Source organism: Nicotiana tabacum, chromosome 14 (genome assembly GCF_000715075.1).
Source record: "Nicotiana tabacum cultivar K326 chromosome 14, ASM71507v2, whole genome shotgun sequence".
Lineage (NCBI taxonomy): Eukaryota > Viridiplantae > Streptophyta > Magnoliopsida > Solanales > Solanaceae > Nicotiana > Nicotiana tabacum.
The window spans coordinates 38,715,850-38,740,844 of NC_134093.1; the positions used below are offsets into that span (position 1 = coordinate 38,715,850).

The 24,995-nt window shown below is 37.8% G+C and overlaps 3 protein-coding genes across 4 annotated transcripts; all 3 read left to right on the top strand.

Annotated features, from left to right (window-relative positions):
- Positions 1 to 294: 294 nt before the first annotated feature.
- Positions 295 to 12,022, top strand: LOC107766198 (uncharacterized). Of its 2 annotated transcripts, none has more exons than XM_075229518.1 (12): positions 295 to 1,952; positions 2,051 to 2,399; positions 3,054 to 3,138; positions 3,262 to 3,318; positions 4,097 to 4,156; positions 4,244 to 4,462; positions 9,509 to 9,783; positions 9,896 to 11,159; positions 11,247 to 11,488; positions 11,585 to 11,727; positions 11,841 to 11,903; positions 11,988 to 12,022. In XM_075229518.1, exons 1-9 carry the CDS (start codon positions 752 to 754, stop codon positions 11,283 to 11,285), a joined length of 3,549 nt encoding a protein of 1,182 aa, XP_075085619.1. In that variant the 5' UTR covers positions 295 to 751; the 3' UTR covers positions 11,286 to 11,488; positions 11,585 to 11,727; positions 11,841 to 11,903; positions 11,988 to 12,022. The 2 variants fall into 2 exon arrangements, with proteins under 2 accessions (XP_075085619.1, XP_016440433.1); XM_016584947.2 differs by having other exon boundaries at positions 9,896 to 11,069.
- LOC142168898 (protein argonaute 1B-like) lies at positions 11,303 to 13,291 on the top strand. The gene is made up of 7 exons (XM_075230070.1): positions 11,303 to 11,488; positions 11,585 to 11,727; positions 11,988 to 12,051; positions 12,176 to 12,332; positions 12,424 to 12,485; positions 12,568 to 12,775; positions 12,947 to 13,291. Exons 1-6 carry the CDS (start codon positions 11,303 to 11,305, stop codon positions 12,676 to 12,678), a joined length of 723 nt encoding a protein of 240 aa, XP_075086171.1. The 3' UTR covers positions 12,679 to 12,775; positions 12,947 to 13,291.
- A 3,183-nt stretch (positions 13,292 to 16,474) lies between these two features.
- LOC107766200 (uncharacterized) lies at positions 16,475 to 20,895 on the top strand. The gene is made up of 5 exons (XM_075230071.1): positions 16,475 to 16,745; positions 16,837 to 17,051; positions 17,156 to 17,304; positions 18,112 to 18,229; positions 20,410 to 20,895. The coding sequence occupies exons 1-5, from the start codon at positions 16,475 to 16,477 to the stop codon at positions 20,893 to 20,895; spliced, it is 1,239 nt and encodes a 412-aa protein (XP_075086172.1).
- Positions 20,896 to 24,995: the final 4,100 nt, after the last annotated feature.

Here is a 24,995-nt window from a genome sequence, read left to right on the forward strand (position 1 = left end):
GTTCAATAGGCACACTTCTATTAGGGTTGAAGTATGTAATAGGTACAAGTCTTAGTTGGAGTGTCTAAATAGAATTTGAAACTAACTTTAAAGGGAGGTCTATGTATTTGGCCTATTTTTATGAGATAGTGACTTTTATAGTAATAATTAATAAACTGAAGAATTTTTATGAGCTAATTATGGGATATGTTTCAAAATAGAATTCTCCTTTTTTAGGAAATCTACCTTTTTTTTGGAGTTTATGTTTTAGACATTTGTCGTAGAATAAATATGTAGAATATGTTATTCTATTACAAGTTCCAGATTATGGAATATTTTTAGAATCCATAGGTAATTATGAAGGGTGTTTCATAGAATTAGAAAAGGCATTGTTCAAGAATTATCCACTATCTTCTTCGCTACTCTCCCCCAAACCAAAATTTGACTGTAATGGCTTTGAGAATTAATTTTCTATTCTAAATTGTGGTCCAAACCTAGATCCAAGTTTCTGAAATCGAGACAGAAGAAGCAATGGTGTACCTATTTTTCCCTTATTTATCTGCTATCCGCTGTCCATATAGAAAGCTTGCGTCTCTCTCTAAGGCGCAAGGCGCGGCTGGGCGAACGCCTAATCATTTGAGAGGTACGCCTGCGCTTTCCATTTCCGCCCCGTCCTAAGACTCGCCCCAATATCGCCTGCTTTATATTTTTGGGGCCTTAAATATTTGGGGGCCTAAGGCAAGAGCCCTAGAGCCGCCCTCTTGGTGAGGAAATGATGCAAAATAGAGCTTCTTCTGGAGCTTGTCCAGAAGACGTGAAGAAAATCTCTTCTTCTGAACCTGAAAGTGGAATTTCAAATAACAAGAGGACTGTATTCAGTGGAGGGGAAGAGGGCATTGAACATCTTTCAGTTGCAAATTCAAGGAGATCCATCATAGATATGGATAATGAAGATGCTATATGTAAGCGCACTAGAGCGAGGTACTCACTTGCTAGCCGTACACTTGATGAACTTGAGACATTTCTTCAAGAAACAGATGACGAGGATGATCTTCAGAATGCAAACGACTATCAAGAGTACAGGAGGTTTCTTGCAGCTGTTTTACTCATTGGAGATGGAAATTCTGGAAATGTACAAGAGAATGAAAATGTTGATGATGAAGATGAAGACAACGATGCAGATTTTGAGCTTGAAATTGAGGAGGCATTGGAGAGTGACATTGATGAACACGTGAAGGGTGATGTTGAAGAGGAGTACGAGGCTGTTAGTCGAAGACCTAAGACTAGGCAAACTAGGCGCCAAAGAGCTTCTCTTGAGAATAAGAAGAAGGTTTTAGGGCTGTCAAATAGGCCACTACGCTCTTTGTTACCATATCTGCCCATTTCTCCTTACTCTGGACATGGTGCAAAAAGCATGACGATGCCAAGATGTTCTCTAGCTTCACTCAGTCTGTCGCCTGCGAATGATGGCTTTATCAATGGATTTACAGCCCATCAGATAGGACAATTACATTGTTTGATACAAGAGCATGTTCAACTTCTTATTCAGGTTTTTGCGGTTTGTGTTCTTGAGCCGGCCAGACGGCACATTGCTTCTGATGTTCGGGAATTGATATCACAAATGCTTCATAAACGTGATGAAGTATTAGCAAGTAGGAGTGTGCCATATCCCAGTTTTTGCTTCTTCCCATATGTTCATCCCTCAGTGTCTGATGAACCTTCGAAGATTTCGCCTGCCCAAATCACCAACAAAATGTCTTTAGCACATGTTTCGCAGGGAGACTGCTCATCTAGACTTAACATGGTGCAGCCTTCTGATGGGATTTCCCCTTCAAGAGGAAGACATGATGCTTTTAATCAAGTGGGATGCCCTGTAGGCTCCTGGGTACCTTATATTAATGGTCCAATACTATCTGTTCTTGATGTGGCTCCGATCAAATTAGTCAAGGACTTCATGAATGACGTTTCTCATGGTATATCATGTTAGAACACTAAATTTCATTTAGTTTTCTTATGGTTGCTGAGTTTAGGATACTTTATTTACTTTATCACGGGTGATACTTATTGACAGCTATGCAAGATTACCAACACCGGCAAGTAGGAGGTATGGATGATATCTTCTCCGAGAAGGAACCCTTGTTTCCTGTGCAAAATATTCATTTTACTGCTGAACCTGATGTTCAGGCTTCCTTGTATTCAAATGTTGTGCCTCCTCCTTCATCAAGTTTTCGAACATCAAAGAAGACTATGGCTGCTGTATTAGTAGAAAAAGCTAAAAAACAGGCAGCTGCTCCTGTTCCAAAGGAGATTGCTAAGTTAGCCCAGCGCTTCTTTCCTTTGTTTAATCCTGCCTTGTATCCCCATAAGCCACCCCCTGCAGCGGTAGCAAACCGGGTGCTTTTTACTGATGCAGAGGATGAGTGAGTTTTATGTCTTCTTTTACCTTTCGTGCAGTAGCAGTATCAGGGTTCATATGAAATGAGTCGCTTTACTGAGTAGGTCGTGATTGTAAAATTGAGGCAACATTGACCTTGCTTTGGGGCATTTGATGCCTTCTTGCTTTTATTAGTTGGTATTCTCATCTTCTCCACAGTTGTCATTCCTGCTATGGTGATAGGTTGTGAACTAAAACCTTGCTATAGGAAGAACAGAGAAAGTAGTGAATTTAGTTAGGGTTTAGAGTTGCAAAGTTGGAATGTTAGAATTCACATCTTACAAAAATCTAATGGATTCTGAAATTTCCCCTAAATAAACGATCTCTTTTAGTACAATTTATTTATCATCATGATACAAAATTGGGTGTTATCCTAAAGCGAAAAGAATTTTGTTACATCTATTGTACGAAAACAATTGAATGAAGCTAATTACCTATATCTGTGAGAGCCTAAGCAGTTTTAGTCATTGTGATTTGGGTAAATAGCATGTATCATTCATCCTCCACTTCCTTAGGCAATTTCATCAATTCCCTACTAGGTTCTTAAGGTTTTAATATCATGGATGATCTTCATTTTTACCCATATTCGCTTTTGCCATTACTAATAAGTTTAGTTATATTACCTTGGCATCTGGTGCAGATTATTAGCATTGGGTTTGATGGAGTATAATACAGACTGGAGGGCAATTCAGCAGCGCTATCTTCCTTGCAAATCTAAGCATCAGGTGATTCTTATGTGCACTTCCAGTTGCAGAAACAGTGTTGTCAGTCATTTATCCTCTCGATTTCATTGTCTTCTTGGTATTTAGTTGTGCTTAACGTGAGGAAGTACTTGACCCTTTCTGCAGATTTTTGTCAGGCAGAAGAATCGCTCATCATCTAAAGCACCTGAAAATCTAATAAAGGTTTGTTATTGGTGTGCATACAACATTTATAAACAATCATAGTATTAACGCTATGGCCCCATTTTAACTGCCTCTTCCGAAAAGTGCCTGCTAAACCACTTTAGCAATCTATTCATTCTATCAGTTGGGACATGCTGAATGTTTAAGCTATCTCCTATCACCCCTTCAACTGTTCAAAGATTTTTTAAACTCTAAAATGACTTTCTCGATTCACCTAATAAAAGTACAACCTACAATCGCAATTCATCCATGAATCATGACCTTTTCTTGCAGTATTTTCCAAAATATCTGGTCCTTAATTTGTTTGGGGTGCGATGGGTGATGCTGAGCATAGTGAAGGAGGCGTTGCATAGTTGGTCTCACATGAGGGGGAAGAGAAGTCCAAAGGCTTGGAGGGTTGCCCCCTTAGCAATCATGTGGGTTATTTGGAAAGAGAGAAATAAGAGGCTTTTGAAGGGGCGGAACTTGAGTTTGTAAAATTGCAAAGTTGCTTTTTATTTCTAGTTTCTTTTTGGTGCACTCATGAGGTCCCCACTTGTATAGAGAACTGGGCTTGTTGAGAACCATATATTTGTGTAGGTTCTTTCTTTTTGGCATACGACTTGTATACGGGGTTTCCTCCAATTGTTAATAAAATTATTTACCTTATCAAAATATATATATATGTTGCTAGAGATGCCATTTATTTTGTTTTGAATGATAGGTTTTTGATCACAGTGTGTTTTATGATTGTTGTGGTCATTGATTGTGGTAAATAATGTTGTAATGAATCTTGTAGGCTGTTCGGAGGATAAAAAACTCTCCGTTGACAGCAGAAGAGGTTGCACGTATTGAAGAGGTAAGTTTACACCGCAACTTAAATTTCCATAGCACCACCATCTCCATTTATCGCTGCTTCACTATTTACATAGTCATGATCACGCAGGGTCTGAAGGTGTTCAAGCTTGACTGGATGTCAGTGTGGAAGTTTATTGTTCCTTATAGAGATCCTTCCTTGTTACCCCGGCAGTGGCGCATTGCTATTGGAACTCAGAAATCGTATAAATCTGATGCTAGTAAGAAGGCAAAACGCCGGTTATATGAAGAGAGAAGAAAAGCAAAAGCTGCTGCTTTGGAAACTTGGCATGTTTCTTCCGAAAAGGAGGTAAGGCTGTGTCTTTCAGTCAAACTATTATTCTGCATCCATTTTCCACGTTAGAAAGGTGTACTTCGTCAAATAAGTACCTAACTCGCCCATGCAGTATGTTCTTTCTCTTATTACCATATTAGTAAATGTCATCTTGCTAATTGCTAGTTATTACCACGAAATTGGAGCATGAAACTGGTAAAAATAGGGAAGTAGGTTTGTTTTGAAATATAGTCATGATGCCAAATCTGCTAAGAATCGTAGTTCTGTTTAGAAATTATAAGTTGGATTGATATTTATTGTCTGAATCTTGGTTAATTACTGTTTGCAGAAGTTCTTAATAAGATGGATTTTTCTTGCTCTAGCATGAACTATTTTATACACGGTTCCATCTTATATAGTATTAAACCTGATCATATAATGTGACTAATTGCACCAAATCTTTGTTTTACAATCCCTAGTTGAGTCTAATCTCAACTTTCCCTGAAAGGGATTTAGTTTACCGTTTGTAAATCTAAATTTTCTCTTTAGTAAGCTATGATTATCAAGTAGATTAGACTTGCTTGCAGTTACTATGGATTAGGCCAGTTGCTGCAGCTGGCTTAGACTTGCATTGGATGTGATTATTGGTTGCTCGGCTGGATTAGTCATGTTGAAATTCATCATTCTTGTGGCTATGGGCTGGGAACCGGAAGAATTAGATTGGACTAAGAGTGATCTAACTTATCTAATACTATGTAGAAATAATAAAAGATGTTATTGCTAAGATATTGTTTAATGCTTGTTTGACTAAAGCTAGGATTGTAATTGAAAATCTTTTTGCAAAAGAGATTACACAAGAGAAAAGCAAATTTCTGTAAGGATGAAGGTATCCTCTAACCGAATGTCTTTACGTTGAACTAGCGGAGGAGGAGAGAACATGATGGATTTGGGGTGTGGGCCAAGCAACATGGAGCTGAGGATGCAATTGTGTGGACAGTGGCTGACAGGAGGAGAAAGAAAAATAATAAGTGGGTTCTGCCGGTGGTTGGATGAGGAGGAAGAAAAATAAATTACGATTCTCAGAAAAATTGAAGAGAAAGTTATCAAAGTCTTCTATTGTATTATACTATTATGGTTCAATTACAGTTTCCCCAGCAGAGCCACTTACCTGTGGCCCCACTATGTTGCAGTGTTTTTGAGAGCGAGAAGCGCATAAAAGCGATAGGGGCTCGCCTCGCTTCAAAAACGAAGCGCAAAGCGAAGCGCACGCTTCATTGAAGTGAAACGCAATTCTTAAAAAACATAATGTAAACCTTGCAAAGACACAATATAAATAATCAAAGAGTTCAATTTATATATAAGAAAAAAACATAATCAAATAAACTGAAAATAATATATATATATATATATATAATAATTAACTTTATAAATTGAAATACACATACAAATTAATAAATAAAGGCTAAAATACTAAATAAAAAGAATAAAAGGAAAAATAAATCGTGCCTGCCCTAGCTGTGAGCAGACGCCTGGACGGGAACAAGAAGAAGAAAGAAGAAAGAAAAAAAGGAGAAGGAGAAGAAGAAGAAAGAAGAAAAAAAGAAGAAAAATTACCCGGAGGATTGGAGGAGGTCTCTGACGACTTGAACCCTAGCAGTACTCAGCAACAATTGATTTTGGGAAGAAGAGAGAAATGGTCTTCACTTTGGTCTTAGGGATCTGTTTTGTATAATAAAAAAACAGACCCAAACTTTTTCTTTTAAAAAAACTGACCTCTCTGAACAGAAGCGAGCGATTCTGCGCTTCTCGCTTCAAGGTCGCTTCGCGCTTTTTCGACTGAAGCGAGCGCTTCGTGTGGTCGAGTCGCCTCAGGCATGGAAAAGCGAGCAGCCATCGTTTTGCGTCGCTTCTCGCTTAAAGCGATCGCTTCGTCGCTTTTTAAAACACTGCTATGTTCTATTAGTGCTTATTGGTTGGATTTTAAAACATGTTCCCAATCAAATGCTAAAGTTGAACGTAGTCGAATAGAGATGGAAAAATGGATATATAATAAATAGAGTTTATACATAATGGATTATATATAGGTCTGGGGTAATCAGTAATAAATGGGAGGGATTTCATGCTTCTATCTAGAAGCCGTTTTGCGTTATATTTTAATATGACGTAACCATTTATCTCCTAATCGTCATGCTTTCATCATCTATGAATTTTCGGTAGCACCAGGCTGAGTGTGCAAAGTAGCATACGTAGAGAATAATAAAATGAAAGAAGATTGCGAGATAATTTGATCATGTCCTACATAGACTTCAAAATATATCATGGCGATTGAATCTCCTAAAAATGGACAAGGTAGGCTTGTAATCACATGAAGGGAAGTCTCAAAAGACGTAATGTCTTGAGACCAATGTGAATTAGCTAAGAACAAACACAATGGAAGGAAAAGATTCTTTTTCGGCATCAACTTTTGTGATTAAAGCTCAGTTGTTAGTTTTACACTTGCATTAGATCCGATGTTTGCCAGGAGTAGGAGTCTTTTTAGCTTAATTGGAAACTTGCATGGAATTTGGAAAACCTCTTGTTGTAAAGACCATTAGTTTACCTTAAAAAACAAAGTATTTTCCAGTTTTGGAATGGAATGGGTTAGAATAGATTGGAGTGGATACGGAGGATTCATATAGTCCCGTAATAGTTTTTGCTTGAGGTGCAGCTGACTGTTGATTGATTTATAGATCACTTAAACATTATGCCTCCTCTAAGTTGAATCCGTAGAATATATTGATTTATAGAAGTGTGTGACCATCTCATTTAAAGCTTAAGTTGTTAGGGAGATTACACTTTTATTTACATAATTATATTATGTCTTCAACATGCCTCCTCACATGCAGGCCAAGTGAAAATTCCTTCCTTTCATAGCCCAAGTGGAAATTCGTTTTGATAAAGGGTAGCAGTGAGATTCGAACCCCGAAGCTCTGTATGCTCCGATAATATTGAAGTGTGTGACCATCTCATCTAAAAGTTTAAGATAGTAGAGAGAGTACACCCTATTTATAGAAAAACATAAAGATAGAGCACATTTTTATTTACTTAATTATATTATGTCATCAACAGGATCTGGTCTGTTAGTGATTTTGTTGTACTTCGTAAAATATTCTAGCTAAGGTGAGAATACATGAACCTTGCAAGGCTACACATATAGCTGCTTTATATGTTGGTGTTGAAGAGTTGTCTATCATGTTGTAGACTTTTTTTTTTTGTTAAATCCGCCTTCAGCATATTGGAATGCAAACAAGAGCAAAGAGTGGACCTAAGTCTTGCTGACTAGATATCGGTCATACCCATTTACCTGGTTATGCATATGGATCATGTCACAACAACACCCCCCCCCCCCCCCCAAAGGTTAGGGATTCTTTAAATTTTTATTTTTGATGACGGTTGTGTTCAGGCCGATTGGCGCATACCTTGATTATTGCATCGAGTACCTCCATTCTCCCACCAATTATCTGGTACTCTGTCTACCAGATTTAGGCATTGGAAAAATTTCACCTAGCATTTTCTTGTCTCTGCTGAGTTTTGGACCCTGGTTTCGCATATTCTTCATTGACCACTAGACCACATCCTTAGATGCAAGGTTCGAGTCTTCATATATGAGGGAAAAGGAGAAGTCAGGATGTAGGGCCCTTTGCTATTTTGGCATGAAGGGAAGGAGGTTGGGCCTACAAAAAGGTACTCCACTCCTTGATTTGGTGGAACAGGTGCTTCGGGAGTAGAAAAGAGGTGTTCAGACATCTAATCATCAAAGTTGGAGGGAAGACTAGGAAGTATAAGTCCTGCAAATACTTGAAAAGTTGGCAGGCCCCAAAAAATGGCAATTATTTTCCTCTATACAAATACCTTCATTCTATTGCCAAACCAAAAAGAGGAGACGAAATTCTACAGTTTTCCCTTTTTTAGCCCTAGGAATCCTTCTCTTTTCGAGTTGGCTAATGAGCTCTTTCATATCTGCTCGTTTAAGGTGGAAATGTATGGGAGGTCAAAGGGAGGAATTCATAAGATGCACACATTTTAAGGTCAGTTACAGAAAAACAAGAATCTGGCCAGAAATTTAGCAATTTAACACGTCACTTAAGACTGGAATTTCCAGATCTTTTTAGTTTTATAGGTTGTCCTGAGTCAACGATTGCTCAAAACATGAACAGTAGAGTATAGGACACTAAATTTTGAAGAAATTGCCAAGATCAGGAGGCTCTCGCTATATAGTTTAACTAGGCTAACTCTAGATTGAAGATAAAGGAACAGTTTCTAGGGGGAAATGATTCTCTGTGATCGAAATTTGACAGTAAACATCTGTTCTCTGTGTAAGGTACTTATGACGCCCTATCCAGTTATGCAGACAGTAGAAGCTATTGGCGACGGAAACTGTCGCAAAACTAGAGGTCTTCCCGAAGTTTCATGTTTTGGTTGGATAGTAGTTTATGAGGCATGTCTAACTTAAGACAATTTAAGCAGAAGAGGCTAATAAAAAAAGAAGCCGAAGAGGCTTTATACTATATGCGGCAACTGTTACATGTGTTAGGAGGAGACTCAAATATAAATAATTTGTTTTTATATTGTGCTGTGGCTAATAAGTGTTAGTGTAGTGTTTGGAACATGAGACATCTTTTGTTCTATGGGTTATTTGGTGGGAGCAAACCACAAACATTTGAATGAAAACAAAAATTAGTACAATTTGAAATTTTCTTGTTTACATCTGTTGGATATCTGACGTAATTTTATTTCTACAGATGACATAGATGTTTTATGTGAGATTTAGAGGATCTCTAGTTTTAGAAAACTTCTAATTTTCTTAAAAGTCAAATTATTCATTAGTATTAAATAAAATGTCCCGAATAAAGCGGAATGGATAGTACAACCCCAACTAGTTTGTGATTGAGACATAGTTGATTCATTGAATGATGAACGGATTTTTGTTGGCTCCCTACGCTTTTGAGAAGGGTCTTTAACTTTAATGTTCCTTTTCTACATTCGTCCACTGGATGCAGTTGTATATAAACTATAATTCCCTTTCTCATGAAAAAAATGCAGGATAATGTTGCTGACTATGCTGTAACAGAAAATAGTGGTGCAGATAATTGTACAGAAGGAGATGAGGAAGCTTACGTTCATGAGGCCTTTTTGGCAGATTGGAGGCCTGCTGTATCCAGCATCCAAGTGAATCATTTTATGTCAGACCTGGCAGAGAAAATTCCTCCTGCTCAGCTATTGAGAGATGAGAGTTCTCCAGTTGCTGAAGAGATGAATAGCAGTCGTTCTGGAAATGGGCAATCGCACATCTCTAACGAGTTCCCTGCTTCTCTGAGGTACACATTGCATCTTACTCTTTTTCATCTCCTTTGTTTTTGTGTTTGTGTTCTCAAGATGGCAGACTTTCTACATTGTGATGACTCACTATGCTTCTTATCTGACTTGAAGGGCCTCAGAAACCGAGTCCTTTTCGCGGCCATACGAAGCCCGTAAATTTAACAATGGACAATTAGTCAAATTAGCTCCGGGCCTGCCTCCTGTTAATCTTCCACCATCTGTTCGAGTAATATCTCAGTCAGCTTTTAAAAGCTATCATGGTGGAACGTATCCAAGGGCTTTTGGTGGGGATATTTGTACGGGTGATACTGTGACAGACAACACAGTCCCAAAAATTGCAAGTGCTGCAAAGAATTATTTTGTGAAAGATGGACCGTTTAGCATTAGTGATGGGAGGAACACTATAAGTAATCAGAATCTACAGGAAACCAGTGTGTCAAAGGATAATAAGAATGTTACTGAAGGAAAAGATGATTCAGGTCTACGGATGCATCCTTTGCTCTTCCGGGCCCCTGAAGATGGCCCTTTGCCATATTATCAGTCTAACTCTAGTTTTAGTACATCCAGTTCGTTCAGTTTCTTTTCGGGTTGTCAACCTCAACTAAATCTTAGCCTCTTTCATCATCCACGCCAATTAGCCCATACTGTTAACTTTCTTGACAAGTCTTCTAAGCTCAGGGATAAAACTTCAATATCATCTGGTTTTGACTTTCATCCTCTTCTGCAAAGAAATGATGATGCAAGTTGTGACTTGGAAGCTGCATCCTCTGCTGCACCAACCTTATGTATCTCAGAGTCATCAAAAGGAAGGTGCATTCAAGTTCAGAATGCTGTCGATAGTAGTTCAAATGTTGCCTGTTCTATACCCTCTAGCCCTGTGGGAAAAAGCAATGAGGTTGACTTGGAGATGCACTTGAGTTTCACGTCCAGAAAGCAGAAAGCCATGGGAAGCAGAGGAGTGGCTGACCATTATATGGGAAGATCACCTACTAGTGCTTCAGATTCTGGAGATCAAAATCATCAAATCAATAGAACTCCAAATAGAACCACGCAACACCATGATTCAGGTGCTACCGCAATGATTTTATTCAGCGACCAAGAAAATGGAAATGACGTTGATTATATGGCAGACCAGTCTCTTGCAGAAATTGTGATGGAGCAGGAAGAGTTAAGTGACTCAGAGGAAGAAATACGAGAAGATGTAGAGTTTGAGTGCGAAGAGATGGAGGACTCAGAAGGAGAGGAGATATTTGAATCCGAGGAGATAATTTATGATAAAAATGAGGTATCTCTTAAAAATAACTCTGTTAAACTGCTTAGGGGATTTCTAGGACTCAGAAGGAGAGGAGACATTTGCACCTTTCTTCTCTTTATGGTACAAGCCTAGAATGGTGAAATTCATATGGTGCTTTTGCAAACTCCTGGAATATGCTACAGCTGAAATATTTGCTTCTTTTCCTAGGTGAAACTGAACTTAAAATTGTCTCACAATGCTGCTTGACAAAATATGTATTTAAGATGAGCAAGCAGTATTTAGCCAATGTACCCCTGAAGATAAATGTGAAGGTTGGAGGAAGAAATACTGTGCTGGTTGATGTGCTCTCTAGACGAATTCCCCTTGTCAGCGACCGCCCAACTATCATTTTTGGTGCAGATGTCACCCATCCCCACCCTGGGGAGGATTCTAGCCCGTCAATTGCTGCGGTAATTGCTGTAGACTACATTCTTTTGGTTTCATTAATACACTCCCTTCATCTATATATCTGAAGCAAAGAAGTGCTAACTTTTCATATCTTTCAGGTGGCTGCTTCTCAAGATTGGCCTGAGATTACGAAGTATGCTGGTTTGGTTTCTGCTCAAGCGCCTAGGCAAGAGCTTATACAAGATCTGTACAAGACCTGGCAAGATCCAGTTAGAGGACCTGTGACTAGTGGCATGATAAAGTATTCCGCCTTTTTCTTTCCTCATTTTCAGAGAACATGTCTTGATTTTCAAGTTTCTAGCTAATGGACATAATTTTGCTTCTGACTGACAGTCTATCTCATTTATAACTCAGGGAATTGCTTATTTCCTTCCGTTGAGCAACTGCACAGAAGCCTCAGAGAATTATATTCTACAGGTATTGTTGAATAACGCTCTATACCTGCATTATAGAAATTTCTGTTCCTTTTTTGTCTGAAATGAATTATCCTTTTCCCTTCAGAGATGGTGTTAGTGAAGGACAATTTTATCAAGTTCTTCTTTTTGAACTTGATGCAATCCGCAAGGTATTTTCCCTTCTGTTATCCTTACTCTGCCTCATTATTATAAACTCTGGATTTCTCTCTATCTTTTGGACCATGAAGATGGGTAGAAAACATGCTTACCCTTTTTATTTGTTAGAAGGTATGAATTGACTTGAACCCAATTCAGGCATGTGCATCTTTAGAACCCAACTATCAGCCCCCAGTTACATTTGTTGTGGTTCAGAAACGTCATCATACAAGGTTGTTTGCCAATAACCACCACGACAGAAATGCAGTTGATCGGAGTGGGAACATTTTGCCTGGTGAGTATTAGTCTCTGTATCTCTAGTGATTCTATACTAGCTTAGCTGCAAATGGTTCTAAAACCTTTTTATAATGTAATTGTGTTTGTAGATTCAAAGATGTGCCACCCTACTGAATTTGATTTCTATCTCTGTAGCCATGCCGGCATTCAGGTAATAAGATTGGTATTCTATAAACATATGATAGTCATGTACTAAGGACTGTTGTAAGTTACTGGATTTTGTGATACTGCAGGGTACTAGCCGCTCAGCTCATTATCATGTTCTGTGGGATGAGAACAATTTTACTGCTGACGCCCTGCAGTCTTTGACTAACAATCTCTGCTATACGTATGCTTACTTTTGAGCTGCCATAGTTCTTGAAATTTTCCAGCATTCTAATTCTGGTGGCTTAATTGTTATTAATTTCAGATATGCTAGGTGTACTCGTTCTGTCTCCATTGGTATGTTCGCTGCACTTGTTAGTGGCTTTTCTTCAGCATCTAATTTTATTTCCCAGTCTCAACCCCCCTCCCCCTTTATCCTTTTTTTGTTTGGAATTTCTCCACGTATAGCCTGTTCTTCGTAGCATGTTACTAACTTAAGTTCATTGATGCTGTTTGCATTTCCACCAGCCTATTATGCACATTTGGCAGCTTTCCGTGCTCGCTTTTACATGGAGCCAGAGACATCTGACAGTGGATCAGTCACAAGCGCAGCTGCTTCAAACAGAGGAGGTGTAGGAGCTATGGGAAGAAGCATGCAAGCACCAGGTGCTGGTGCTGCTGTAAGGCCCCTTCCTGCTCTCAAGGAGAATGTCAAGAGGGTTATGTTTTATTGTTAGAGAAGTTCCTCGCTAAACCGGCTATATGATGTGGATATTGGTTGACTTGCTAGGAGTCATGATTGCCACTAAAATGGCAAGATGTTTTTCTTTTGAAAACTACAACTTTTATTTATCACACCTTGGCTTGGCTTTACCTTGATGTGTGTGATATCTGGCTATTGTTTTGAAGTCTTGCACATATTTGAGTTTGGGTCATGAAATTTCAATTGTGTAAGGCGTGTCAGTTTAGTAAGTCATTTGTACATGATGTTTGTGGTTGTTCTTGAGGAGTTCGCCTAGTGTCGTGGTATGCCTATTTTATTTGATCCTTGCTTGTGGTATGCTCCTGCGCTCCCGGCTTAGATGCCTATTCGGAGACTGCAAGTTTTACAGAAAATAGTCAATACAGTTACTTACTATTATGATAAAGAGATGGGCAAGTGTCTGAGTAGACTTGGGGATTTCTTAGGCCCAAAGCAGCGAATCTAATAAAATGGAACGATCCAGCAACCCTGTTTCTGTGAACGTACCTTGGCTTGTTGATTGAACTGATCTATGTAGATGGTATTGCCGTCAGCAATGAATAACTAACTTGTACACGAAACAGCTACTGTTTTGAAGTCTTTCCCAGTCAATTCTATTATCAGATAGCATTAATAGGCTGAGATGGAGCTTATATCCCAAGAGTAGTTGCCTTTTAGACGGTGTGACCTAATCGTGTGTTTCGACTCTATTATCATACCTTCATCTGCTGCACTAAGAAATTGACAAGTGCGGTGAATTTTCTACACGAGGAAATTTCAACTGGAATGCCTTAGTATTATTGTGTTTGCACCATATTGAAAAGCTTGGAGTTGAGATTAACGTGACAGGAAAAAAAAGCGCCATAAGGGCAAGTTACATATTTAGTCACTCGGCCTAAAATAATTATATCTGCTAGTCAAATACACAAAAAATATGTATATTGTACATTAATATATATTTTTTCGGACTATTGTTTTTGGAAGTGGCTATACTTTATAGTTTTCTCTTCGAGGAGTTATCGTGCTACAAATTTGGAAAAAAAAAAAATTATGACCAAGTCTGCCTTAATTATGTGTGAGTAAATAATTGTGACAAGTCGACCGATCCATAATGAAAACAACAATAGATAGATAGGAGTCCAAAGTCTTAAAACTAGCTAGCGCAATCCAAACTCAAACTTACTTACAAGTTGAATTATGACAATAAATCGACAATGTTTGTGTAAATATTTTGTAGGCCATTGCGCCCGAAGTCACGAAAGGGGAATGACAATATATAGCTACATGAGGAATGACAATTTATAATGCATTCACGTTGTAGCGCATAACTAGCTAATATATATATAAAAATGGTACGCATTAGGAACATACATTCGTTCTTGTACAGACTGAAAAAATAAAATAAAAAAAAGGAGCAGGCGGGGCATGTATTCACATAATGGCACGTTTATTAGTAATCTGATAAAATTGCTTTCTGTTTTCCTTTTTATTTTCTAATAATTCAAAATTTTGAAGTCAATTGCAAAGGAAGAAAACTATGAAGGATAGTGGAATTAGATTAGTGCGCTTTCAACAATTCAAAACTCAAATAATTTAACCCCTAACCTAAAGTTTGACTTTACTTACTGTAATATAAGTGAAAACGTCACCACAAATCACAAAAATGTGTCCCATAATTGAAATTCGAAAATGGGATGGAACGTGGTCAAAGAGGGAAAAGACTAGAGCGCTTTCACAAGGGAAAATGATCTCAAAACTCAAATAGTCAACCTCTACGTTTGACTTTAACGTAAATACGTAATATAAGTGAAAAGATCTCTATACAAAATCTGTTTCGCTCAATTGAAATTTCTGTGTGAATAAGACCATTACAGCTCAACTTTTTCCCTACACTTGCTGGACTCAGCTGGAGGCTGTGGCATGGTTTTCTTACTAGAGATCGTTATTTTATTTTGGGTGATTTTCGTATGTGGGTCGGAGATAGTTATTTTACTTTTTACCATATTACTTCTGCGTATCATGGAATATCAATTGACATTAATAGTACTAAGTTGTCATGATAATTAATGGCAATGATAATTTTGAGGATGCTAAATTAATTAGAAAGATTGAACTATTTCATAGAATTTCTATCTTTAAAATGCCTTGTGTTAATTTAGAAGGGATATTTGATTCGGACGTGAGATAAATTTTGTGAAAACCTTTTTTCGACAAGCACCCCTCACAACCAACAAAGTAAAAGTTCAATAAACAAATTAATAAAGACGAAATTGAATGTCAATTGCCATTTGGCAATGGCACTATTGGCATATGGAGAGCTGACTGTGTATGTGCAGCCGTCCAACTCATATTCAGTTGTACAAGAGTTAGTTGTAACTTATAGTTAGTTGGTTATTAGTGCACGTGTTAGTCGGTTAGGTGACACATGTATATAATAAAATGATAGATATCATTTTTCTTCTCTGAAAACACTCCTTGTCTCTCTAGAAACTTCCGCCATTGACACACAATCGAGCTTCTCTACTGTGAAGCGAATTTCTACATGGTATCAGAGCGGGAGATGCTGGAATCTCGCGCGATCTAACCTCTGATTTGATTTGTTTTATGCTTTTTTTGTTCTCATTAATTTCAAAGCTTGTTCTCTCCAACAATGGGCAACAAATCCTCATCAACGATAGAAACTGTAATCGACCACCCTCATCCTCTGTATATTGGTCCGTCAGACACTCTAGTTCAGTAATAGTTCCTGTTAAGCTCATAGGAACAGAAAATTTTGGTCTATGGAGTAGGTCAATGCGGATTGCACTTATGGGGAAGAAGAAGTTATGGTTTGTCACTGAAAAGTGTAAGAGGGACTCGTACACATGCGATTTGCTGGAGCAATGGAAAACCTGTAATGCGATTGTCCTTTCATGGGTAATGAACAATGTTTCGGCAGAACTCCTTGGTGGAATTGTTTATGCATCAGATGCTCATCTAATTTGGGAAGGCACGTCAGAGAGATTTGACAAAGTCAACTGAGTACAAATTTTACAATTACACGGGGAAATTGCGACCGTTTCATAGGGCACTAACTCTGTTTCATTGTATTTTTTGCGCTTGAAGGAACTTTGGCCTGAGTATAATGTATTAGTGCCTTTTTCTAACTGTGACTGTCCAAAATCAAGGGATCATGTGGCCTCAATGATTCCTATGATCAAACAAGGAGACAGATCCTTATGAAAACTAATGCACCTAGTCTCAATCAAGCTTATGCGATGATAATTCAAGATGTAATCCAATAATCTGTTGGAGCTACTGTTCTATCAGATAAGATGGATCCTATAGCTATGCAAGCTGGAAGAGGCCAAGGATTTAAAGAAAAGAAACAATTTCTTCAATGTGAACATTGTGGGATGAATGGTCACACAAAAGAGAACTACTATAAAATCATCGGTTATCCCATGGACTTCAAGCCTAAGAAGAAATTTCGAGCAGGAAACTTGGATGGCTGGAGAAGAGAACCTCTTGAAGCAGTCAACAATGTGGAAGGATCTCCCTCATTGCAACGAGCTAGAACTAGTCAGGGAACATCTGAATACAAAGGTCACTATTTTTTTTATTTTGGAATTATTGAACAAAGAACCAGGAGAGAACCAGACCAATTGTATAAAGGAGAATCATGCAAACTTTGCAGGTATTGTTACTTGCTTGATGTATGAGCACACACCAAATGAATGGATCATAGATTCATGTGCTACTCATCATATTGCTGCTAGCTTAAAAATGTTACAAGGTTATGATGATGTAGGCACATCTAGGAATGATAAAGTGTATCTACCAACAGGGGAAGTAGCTGATATCACTCACGTTGGTGATGTGAACTTGTTTGACAAAGATGTTGTTCAGAATGTTTATATGTACCTAATGTTAGGTTCAATCTACTGTCAATATCAAAGCTGAATAAAGAGCTCTCTTGTGCTGCAACATTTTTTCATGATTTCTATGTATTCCAGGATCTTTACAGTGGCAGGGTAAAGGGGATTGGTAGAGAGAGAGGAGGCTTATACATTCTTAAGGAGAACTCAAATGCTGACAGAATTGCTAGAATAAGAGCTGCTGCAATAAGCAATTATAGTGAAGAAGACAATATGTGGCACATGAGGTTGGGTCACCCATATGTTATAACTATGAAGCATATAGCAGACTAAGGAATAAAGTTAGTAGTGCTGTACAAATAATTGTCATGTATGCCCATTGGCAATGCAGTCTAGATTACAATTTCTAATCAGTAGCTCTAGAGCTGATTTGCTGTTCAATCTTGTACATCTAGACCTTTTGGAGACCCTATAAAATGCCTACTTTTGACAGAAAGCATTGCTTCTTAACTGTTGTGGATGACAATACTAGATACACATGGATTTATCTTCTGCAATTAAAGTCTGAAGTTATAGTTGTTTTGAACCAATTTTTGGCCATGGTTAAAATTAGTTTGGAACTATGATTAAGGTGATAAGATCAAACAATGGAATGACCTTTTTTTAACTCTCAATGTAATACATTGTTACATGATTTTGGGATAATATATCAGAGTAGTTGCTCATATACTCCACAACAAAAAAGAGTTGTGTAAAGGAAGTGCATGCATATCCTAGATGTGGCAAGGGCCATAAGGTTTCAGGCAAGTATTCCCATAAGATACTGGGGTCTATGTGTACAAGCAGCAGTCTATTTGATAAAAAAGGATACTTTCTAGAGTCTTGGATGGTAAGGTTCCCTATGAGATGTTGTATCAGTAGAAACCAACTCTTGGACACATCAGAGTTTTAGGTTGTTTGTGTTATGCTACAAGGTTGGTCAAAGGAGACAAGTTTGCACAAAGGGCCACTGCAACAGTACTTCTTGGTTTCTCAGAAAGTCAAAAGGGCTACATACTACTGGATTTGTCTTCTAATCCGTTTTTTATATGTAGGGATGTGGTGTTCAAAGAGACAATCTTTCCTTTCAAACACAAGGATTCTGCAAAGATGGTATCTCCAAGTGATCTACCAGGGCATCTATATGCTGATGAGCCCCTGATACTTATGGAGGCAACACACATAACAGTTATGCAACAAGTTCAAATACCTGCACCTGCAGAGACATAGAAACATCTGTCACACCTCCTTTTTCCGAAGGGGGATAAGGGAGTTTTTTCAATTTAAGTGACATTGTTCGAAATGAGATTATTTATTTATTCAGAGTCGACACTTGAAATAAGTTATGGTGTCCCAAGTCATCGGTTTATTTTAAATCCCAAATCGAGGAAATTTGACTCTATTTATGATCTGCGAACACAGAAGATCGGGTAAGGAATTCTGTTAACCCGGGAGAAGGTGTGAGGCACTCCCGAATTCCGTGATTTTAGCACAGTCGCTCAACTATTATTAATCGACCTAATTATCTGATTTAATATATTTTTAAAACCTATTATGCATTTTTAACCTTTTAAACCGCTTTTAGTATTTATGGAATTATTTCTGAAACAAGTCACGATGTCGTACACTTGTCATTTTGGTACACATTGCAAACCGCGCCACGTAAAACGCACCCACGATTTACAACATGTTTATTTTTATTATTATTTGAAGTTATGGTCGAGTCACGTGAAACGCACACTCGAATTGGGATTATGTATCGTGATCATGCCACGGGAACTGCACCCATAGCCACAATGATTTATTAATCGCGCCTAAAGCAAGTTACGATGTTCAAAATTGCTCTTCCTACTTTGAGATTGCATGTGAGGACATCAAGAATTATGGATAAGGTTTATGAAATGAGTGCAGATTCATTTATCCTACGTTGTGTTATCATACAAAGATTGATGACACTATCACAGCAAATATTTTAGTATGAGAAATCAGCAAAAAAAAAAACAATTGAATTGGTCTGTTTGATCTTTTGGATAGGATCACTAAATACATTATGGCATTGAATTTATTGAAGAAGCACCACAATTGAAATCATATTACATTGTGAACCATTTGGTGAACACGTATTCACTGGGATGGCAGGGCCAATTAACCTTAAGCCCATTTGACTCTGTAACTTCAAAGTTCTGTAGTCAAACTTGCCGTAACTGGTACATACGGAAATCAAACATTTTGCAACAATTTCAATTCCATATCTTATATTTAGACTTTGAAGTTATATATGAACAATTGAAAATTTTGAACTATGACTAAGTGTACAGAGATGTGCTAATTCTATATAACCATTCTGCAAACAACCCAGATTCATATAGTTTTCGATCAATTTATAAACATACAAACCGAACCAAGAAAGCAGTCTTCAGATGCATAAGAACAATAAATTTTCGAGCTCGATAGAATCTATTCGACATATTCTGGCATAAATCAACAAATCAACTTTATAGATCAATGTAATTGCAAGATTTTGTGTGTACATCAAATGCAAGATAAAACAGAGAAACAATGCCAAATAAAGGCAAAGAGAAGAAGAAGAACACTCAGCACACAGGGACAGCAACAATCAACAACTTCTTATACCCCACAGCTCGAGAATCCCAGAAACATACGCAGCGACAACTCACAGCTTTGATTTTAATTCCAGGAACAGCTTGAGAATCACAAAAATATGCAGCAACGTTGCTGGCTCTTGCTTTTTTAAGATGTGGGGAGAGGGGATCCGATTCTATGTTGAAGATGGTGAGGGTGAGATAGTAGTCCTTTTTCTTCAGAGCTGCTGGGATTTTTCTTTTATGTGGGGAGGGGGCGCCACTGCTAAGTGTTGGGCGTCAAAGACAATCAGGGGAAGGGTCTATTATGGGTGTCTTAAAGAGAGGGGGTTCGTTCTCTTCTTTTTTTTTTAGGTTTTTGGTAAAATGGGTATTTTAAAGAGAGGGGGGATCCGGTTGGGCCAGGCGGGTCATGAAAATTGGGCTTCTAAAGGGATGGGCTTGACTAAACCAATTTGTATGGCTAAACTATTATATATATTTTACTCACTAATTGACTAATGACCTAATTAATTAACTAGCCTAAGAATGTATTTTTTGGTTTTTAGATATTTAAATAATGCATTTAACAATGCAATTAAATCCTAAAAATGCAATTTAAAAACTAAAATGCTATGAAATTAAGATTTGAATATTTTTATAATTTTTATGATTTACGATATTCCTAATATGCATAAACAATGCGAATAAATGCAAAACAAATAAAGAAAAACTTCTAAAATTCATAAAACAATTAAAATTATTTTTTAGATTATTTTTAGGAGTAATTTCATATGTGGGGCAAAAATCAGGTACTCACAACATCCATTTACTGAAGTTGAGCATGAACAAGGTGATGTAAATGAGGAATTGAGGCATGAGCAGGGTGCTGGAGATGAGGAATTGGAGCAGAATCAGGATCAAGTTCCTACAGCAGATACTTGCATTCTTGTTATTGATGAAAGAAGAAAAATAACTAGAGAATTCAAACAACTTATTTGGATGAATGATTATATTACACATCCTCCAAAAGCACACAGCCTATACCCCATATCGGACTATCTATCATATGCAAACACCTCAGTGAAATATCAGTGTTATCTTGCTAAGTTTTCATCACTTGTTGAACCACAAACCTTCAAGAAAGCTGTTAAAGATACTAGATGGATTGAAGCGATAAAGCAGGAAATCAAGGCACTAGAAGAAAATAACACATGGGAAGTAGTTGATCTACCTACTGAAAAGACTACTAAATGATCAAAATGGATGTACAAATTCAAGTTCAAGGCAAATGAAGAAGTAGAGAGATTAAAGGTAAGGATAGTAGAAAAAGGGTACAGTCAAAGAGAAGGGTTAGATTATCAGGAGACCTTCTCACCTGTGACAAAAATGGTCATAGTGAGGTCTGTTATAGCACTGGCAGCTTCAAAAGGTTGGGAGTTGTTCCAGATGGATGTGTATAATACCTTTTTGCAGAGAGACTTGTATGAAGAAGTCTATATGAAAATGCCAGAGGGATTTGAAAGCCAGGGGGAGAGGAAAGTGTGCAAACTTATCAAGTCATTATATGGCCTTAAACAACCCTCTAGGCAGTGGAACATTAAGTTGACTGAGGCTTTGACAAATGCAGGCTTTGTTCAGAGCAGTCATGACTACTCTCTATTCACCATGAATAAATGTGGAGACATTGTGATTATCTTGGTTTACGTGGATGATTTGCTCATAACAGGGAGCAGTTGTCAGTTGGTAGACACAACCAAGCAGATTCTGCAACAGAAATTTTAAAGTGATGGATCTAGGGGAATTAAAATATTTTTTTGGGGATAGAGGTCATGAAGTCCAAAGCTATTGCCCTACTGAATAAGGGGAAATATGTCTTAGAATTGATCTCAGAGATGGGAGTAAGTAGAGAAAAACCTGCAGCTATACCTTTGGAAACAAACAAGAAGCTCACAACTCTAGAGTATGATGAAGCAATAAAGACAGAGAATGACAAACCACTGGCAGATGTAAGTGCTTATCGGAGGCTAATGGGAAAGTTGTTGTACCTGACAATAACAAGGCCTGACATTAGCTACTCTGTTCAGACCTTAAGCCAATTTATGTAATGCCCAAAGCTCTCGCACTGGGAAGCTGCTATCAGAGTAGTAAGGTATCTGAAAGGAGACCAGGGCAAGGCGTTCTTTTGAGATCAGAACCAACTCGTGAACTGAATTGTTGGTATGACTCTGATTGGGCAGCGCGTCCTAACACTAGAAGGTCAGTGACTGGATATATGATTAAGTTTGGTAATTCTTTGATATTATGGAAGTCTAAGAAACAACAGACTATCTCCAGGAGCTCTGCAGAAGCTGAATATAAGAGCATGGCATCTGGTATGAAAGAAATCATTTGGTTGCTGGGTCTGCTTCAAGAGCTAGGAGTGCCAATTTTACAACCTGTGACAGTCCTCAGTGCTAACAAGGCTGCACTACAAATCGCAGCGAATCCTATTTTTCACGAACGTACGAAGCATATAGAAATCGATTGTCATTTCATTAGAGAAAAGATCAAACTTAGAATCATCAAAAGTCATTTCGTAAGTACTAATGATCAACAAGCAGATCTCTTAACTAAAGTCGTGGGTAGTTCTCAATATGTATATTTGATGGGCAAGCTGGGAATGTTCAACATGTTACACCCTCCAGCTTGAGGGGAAGTATTGGCATATGGAGAGCTGACTGTGTATGTGTAGCCGTCAGCTCATATTCAGCTGTACAAAAGTTAATTTTAACTTAGAGTTAGTTAGTTATTAGTGCACATGTTAGTTGGTTAGGCGACACATGTATATAAATATACAGGTACTCATTAATAAAATGATAGATATCATTTTTTTTCTCTGAAAATATTCTCTCCTTGTTTCTCTAGAAATTTCCATTGATACACAATCTAGCTTCTCTAATGTGAAGCGAGTTTCTACAGGCACCATGATTTATAAGTGCTAAATCCAAATTTAACAACTTTGTGTAATAGAAAAGCGGTTTCCAAGTAATGATTGCAATTTGAAAATGCATTGACCATAGTAAAAAAGAAGAGGATATTTTCTTCTTTGCTTTGGTGCTTTTAAGCAAACAATATGTCAATTTGATTGTGATATCTGTACATTCATGAAATCTTCCGTGCTTTTACAAATTTACTTTCCAGAGATCCAAATAGGGAATATTTCTTTTATAAAAGTGAGTCTATTATTTTTACTTATGATTGATGACATGCCTTTATTCAGAATAATACAAGATGACCAAATGATGTTTTTGTATAAATATCATTTAACGTACTAATTGATTTACCTGTTCATTTATCAATTTATTTGTGTATAATAAGATGAATGAAATAAATATAATGAAAGTCTAATCTTTCCATCATTTGACCTAGGTGATGACATTTTGTGCAAAATAACAGTATATTACTTTATAATGTGGTAAAAACTATCACTCGACTCACATGCCTAAGAAAGCTACAAATTTTGGGTGGGTTACTGACACGAGCCAAAATCACTCCTTAAGAGTCGTGATGACACCTAATCTCTGAGACTAGGTAATCCAACATTTACTGAATTAATAATAGATTTTAACCAATCAACTATTAAATATGAACCAGATATTTCTATACAAAGCTAACAACCCAAATTCGATGTACAATATTCCAAAATCGGTAGAACAAGTCATAAGCTCTACTGAGTTCGCTAGAAAATCTCTAAGTACAACTGTTTCGGAATAGAAATAAACAGTACAAAGTAAAACTTCAGAAGGTGACTCTGAGACCTGCGAACGCCAAGACAGGTATACCTTGAAGTCTCCACAACAGTACTCGATCAACTATCTAATGACCAACACGCCCCGAGGTACCTGGATCCGCACAAAAATATGCAGCAAGTGCAGTATGGGAATACCACAACGATTCACAGTAAGTATCAAGACTAACCTCGGTGGAGTAGTGGCAAAAAACGGTCATGACACCTACTAGACATAATAACATATACAAGTATGAATATAAAACTAACAGAGAACAATATCAATACAAGGCTAACTATGGCGAGAATAGTATTACCATACTTGAAATAAAAACTATGAAGCAATAATTAGAAACAAGGAGCAAGCACGTAATAACGCCATAAAGTAAGTACAATATAGTTAAATTCTAGTGAAACCAAGTAAGAAAAATAAGTAACAACCCAATAAAATAACCTCTTCCATATAAGGTTTATACAAGAATTACCCCGAGGTACCACACATCATAATCATAAATCACTGGTCCCAAATTACGAACCCTAATAACTTGGCATCTTGTGCCCATATTATTAATTACAACCGCACGGACAACTCACGTGTTGTACGGATAACTCACGTTCCAATACAATTAATACTCATATCTGCACGGACAACTCACGTGCTAACAGTAACAATATCACATATCCGCATGGACAACTCACATGCCAATATTAACAATATCTCATATCTGCACAGAAGACTCACGTGCAAATAATACAACTCACGCACAGAAGGAAAGTATACAAGAATACATGTAAATGATCAATAAACATCAAGGTTCATATTCTTGGACTGATATAAGTGACAGACTACGATGTATGCTTGTGCAAGTGTACTATCACAACTCGAGTTAACAAGTAAGATTAGAGACAACGAATGGTAGATTGGAAACAACACAACAAAGTAATATGTATGACTCACACAAGGAAGGCACACCACCATACAAATATCATCAATAACAATGCCCCCAGGTCATCACTAATTATCCCCGACGTAGCCCCCTTGTCTCGCCGCGTGCGTAACAATAAAGTAAATGCCCTCCTTGTCTCACCATACACGTATAATAATTATCCCACCGTGTCTCGCCACATGAGCAAACCCAACATATATAGCCCGCCTTGTCATGCCGCGTGTTCAAATATCAATAATAATAATAGCACAGACAACCCACGTGTAAACACCCCGATAATCCTTTCAACAATACCATATGTGCCAAAATATAACAATATAATATAACAACCCGCACTACATGTGCTCATACACCACAATATTTTCACAACAATAATTTCAATACCACAACTACATATAGCCCACGACTAAGGGTGGTAAGTGGGGCGGTCCAGGCCCGGGACCGCGGGCCAAACGGGCTAAACGGGTCATGACCATTTGGCCCGGTTTTAGTGGGCCTGGGCTTGTCTCGTGGGTCGGTCCTATGATTTGGCCCGCCAGGCCCGGGACCATTTAGCCCGCCAGGGACTGGGACCGGACCTAAATTTTTTTTTTAAAAAAAATATAGCCGTTGGGCTGTCAAAAATAGCCGTTGGCTATTTA

What these genes read in the sequence shown, in the direction of transcription:
- LOC107766198 (XM_075229518.1), top strand. Translation starts at nt 752, where the DNA reads ATGATGCAAAATAGAGCTTCTTCTGGAGCTTGTCCAGAAGACGTGAAG. An exon ending in CTTGCAAATCTAAGCATCAG is followed by an intron (nt 3,139 to 3,261) that starts GTGATTCTTATG and finishes CCCTTTCTGCAG; the next exon opens with ATTTTTGTCAGGCAGAAGAA. An exon ending in GCACCTTTCTTCTCTTTATG is followed by an intron (nt 11,160 to 11,246) that starts GTACAAGCCTAG and finishes TTCTTTTCCTAG; the next exon opens with GTGAAACTGAACTTAAAATT.
- LOC107766200 (XM_075230071.1), top strand. Translation starts at nt 16,475, where the DNA reads ATGGATCCTATAGCTATGCAAGCTGGAAGAGGCCAAGGATTTAAAGAA. An exon ending in ACAAAGATGTTGTTCAGAAT is followed by an intron (nt 17,052 to 17,155) that starts GTTTATATGTAC and finishes TATGTATTCCAG; the next exon opens with GATCTTTACAGTGGCAGGGT. An exon ending in GACAATATGTGGCACATGAG is followed by an intron (nt 17,305 to 18,111) that starts GTTGGGTCACCC and finishes TTTTATATGTAG; the next exon opens with GGATGTGGTGTTCAAAGAGA.
- LOC142168898 (XM_075230070.1), top strand. Translation starts at nt 11,303, where the DNA reads ATGAGCAAGCAGTATTTAGCCAATGTACCCCTGAAGATAAATGTGAAG. An exon ending in GTGACTAGTGGCATGATAAA is followed by an intron (nt 11,728 to 11,987) that starts GTATTCCGCCTT and finishes TTTTCCCTTCAG; the next exon opens with AGATGGTGTTAGTGAAGGAC. An exon ending in GTAGCCATGCCGGCATTCAG is followed by an intron (nt 12,486 to 12,567) that starts GTAATAAGATTG and finishes GTGATACTGCAG; the next exon opens with GGTACTAGCCGCTCAGCTCA.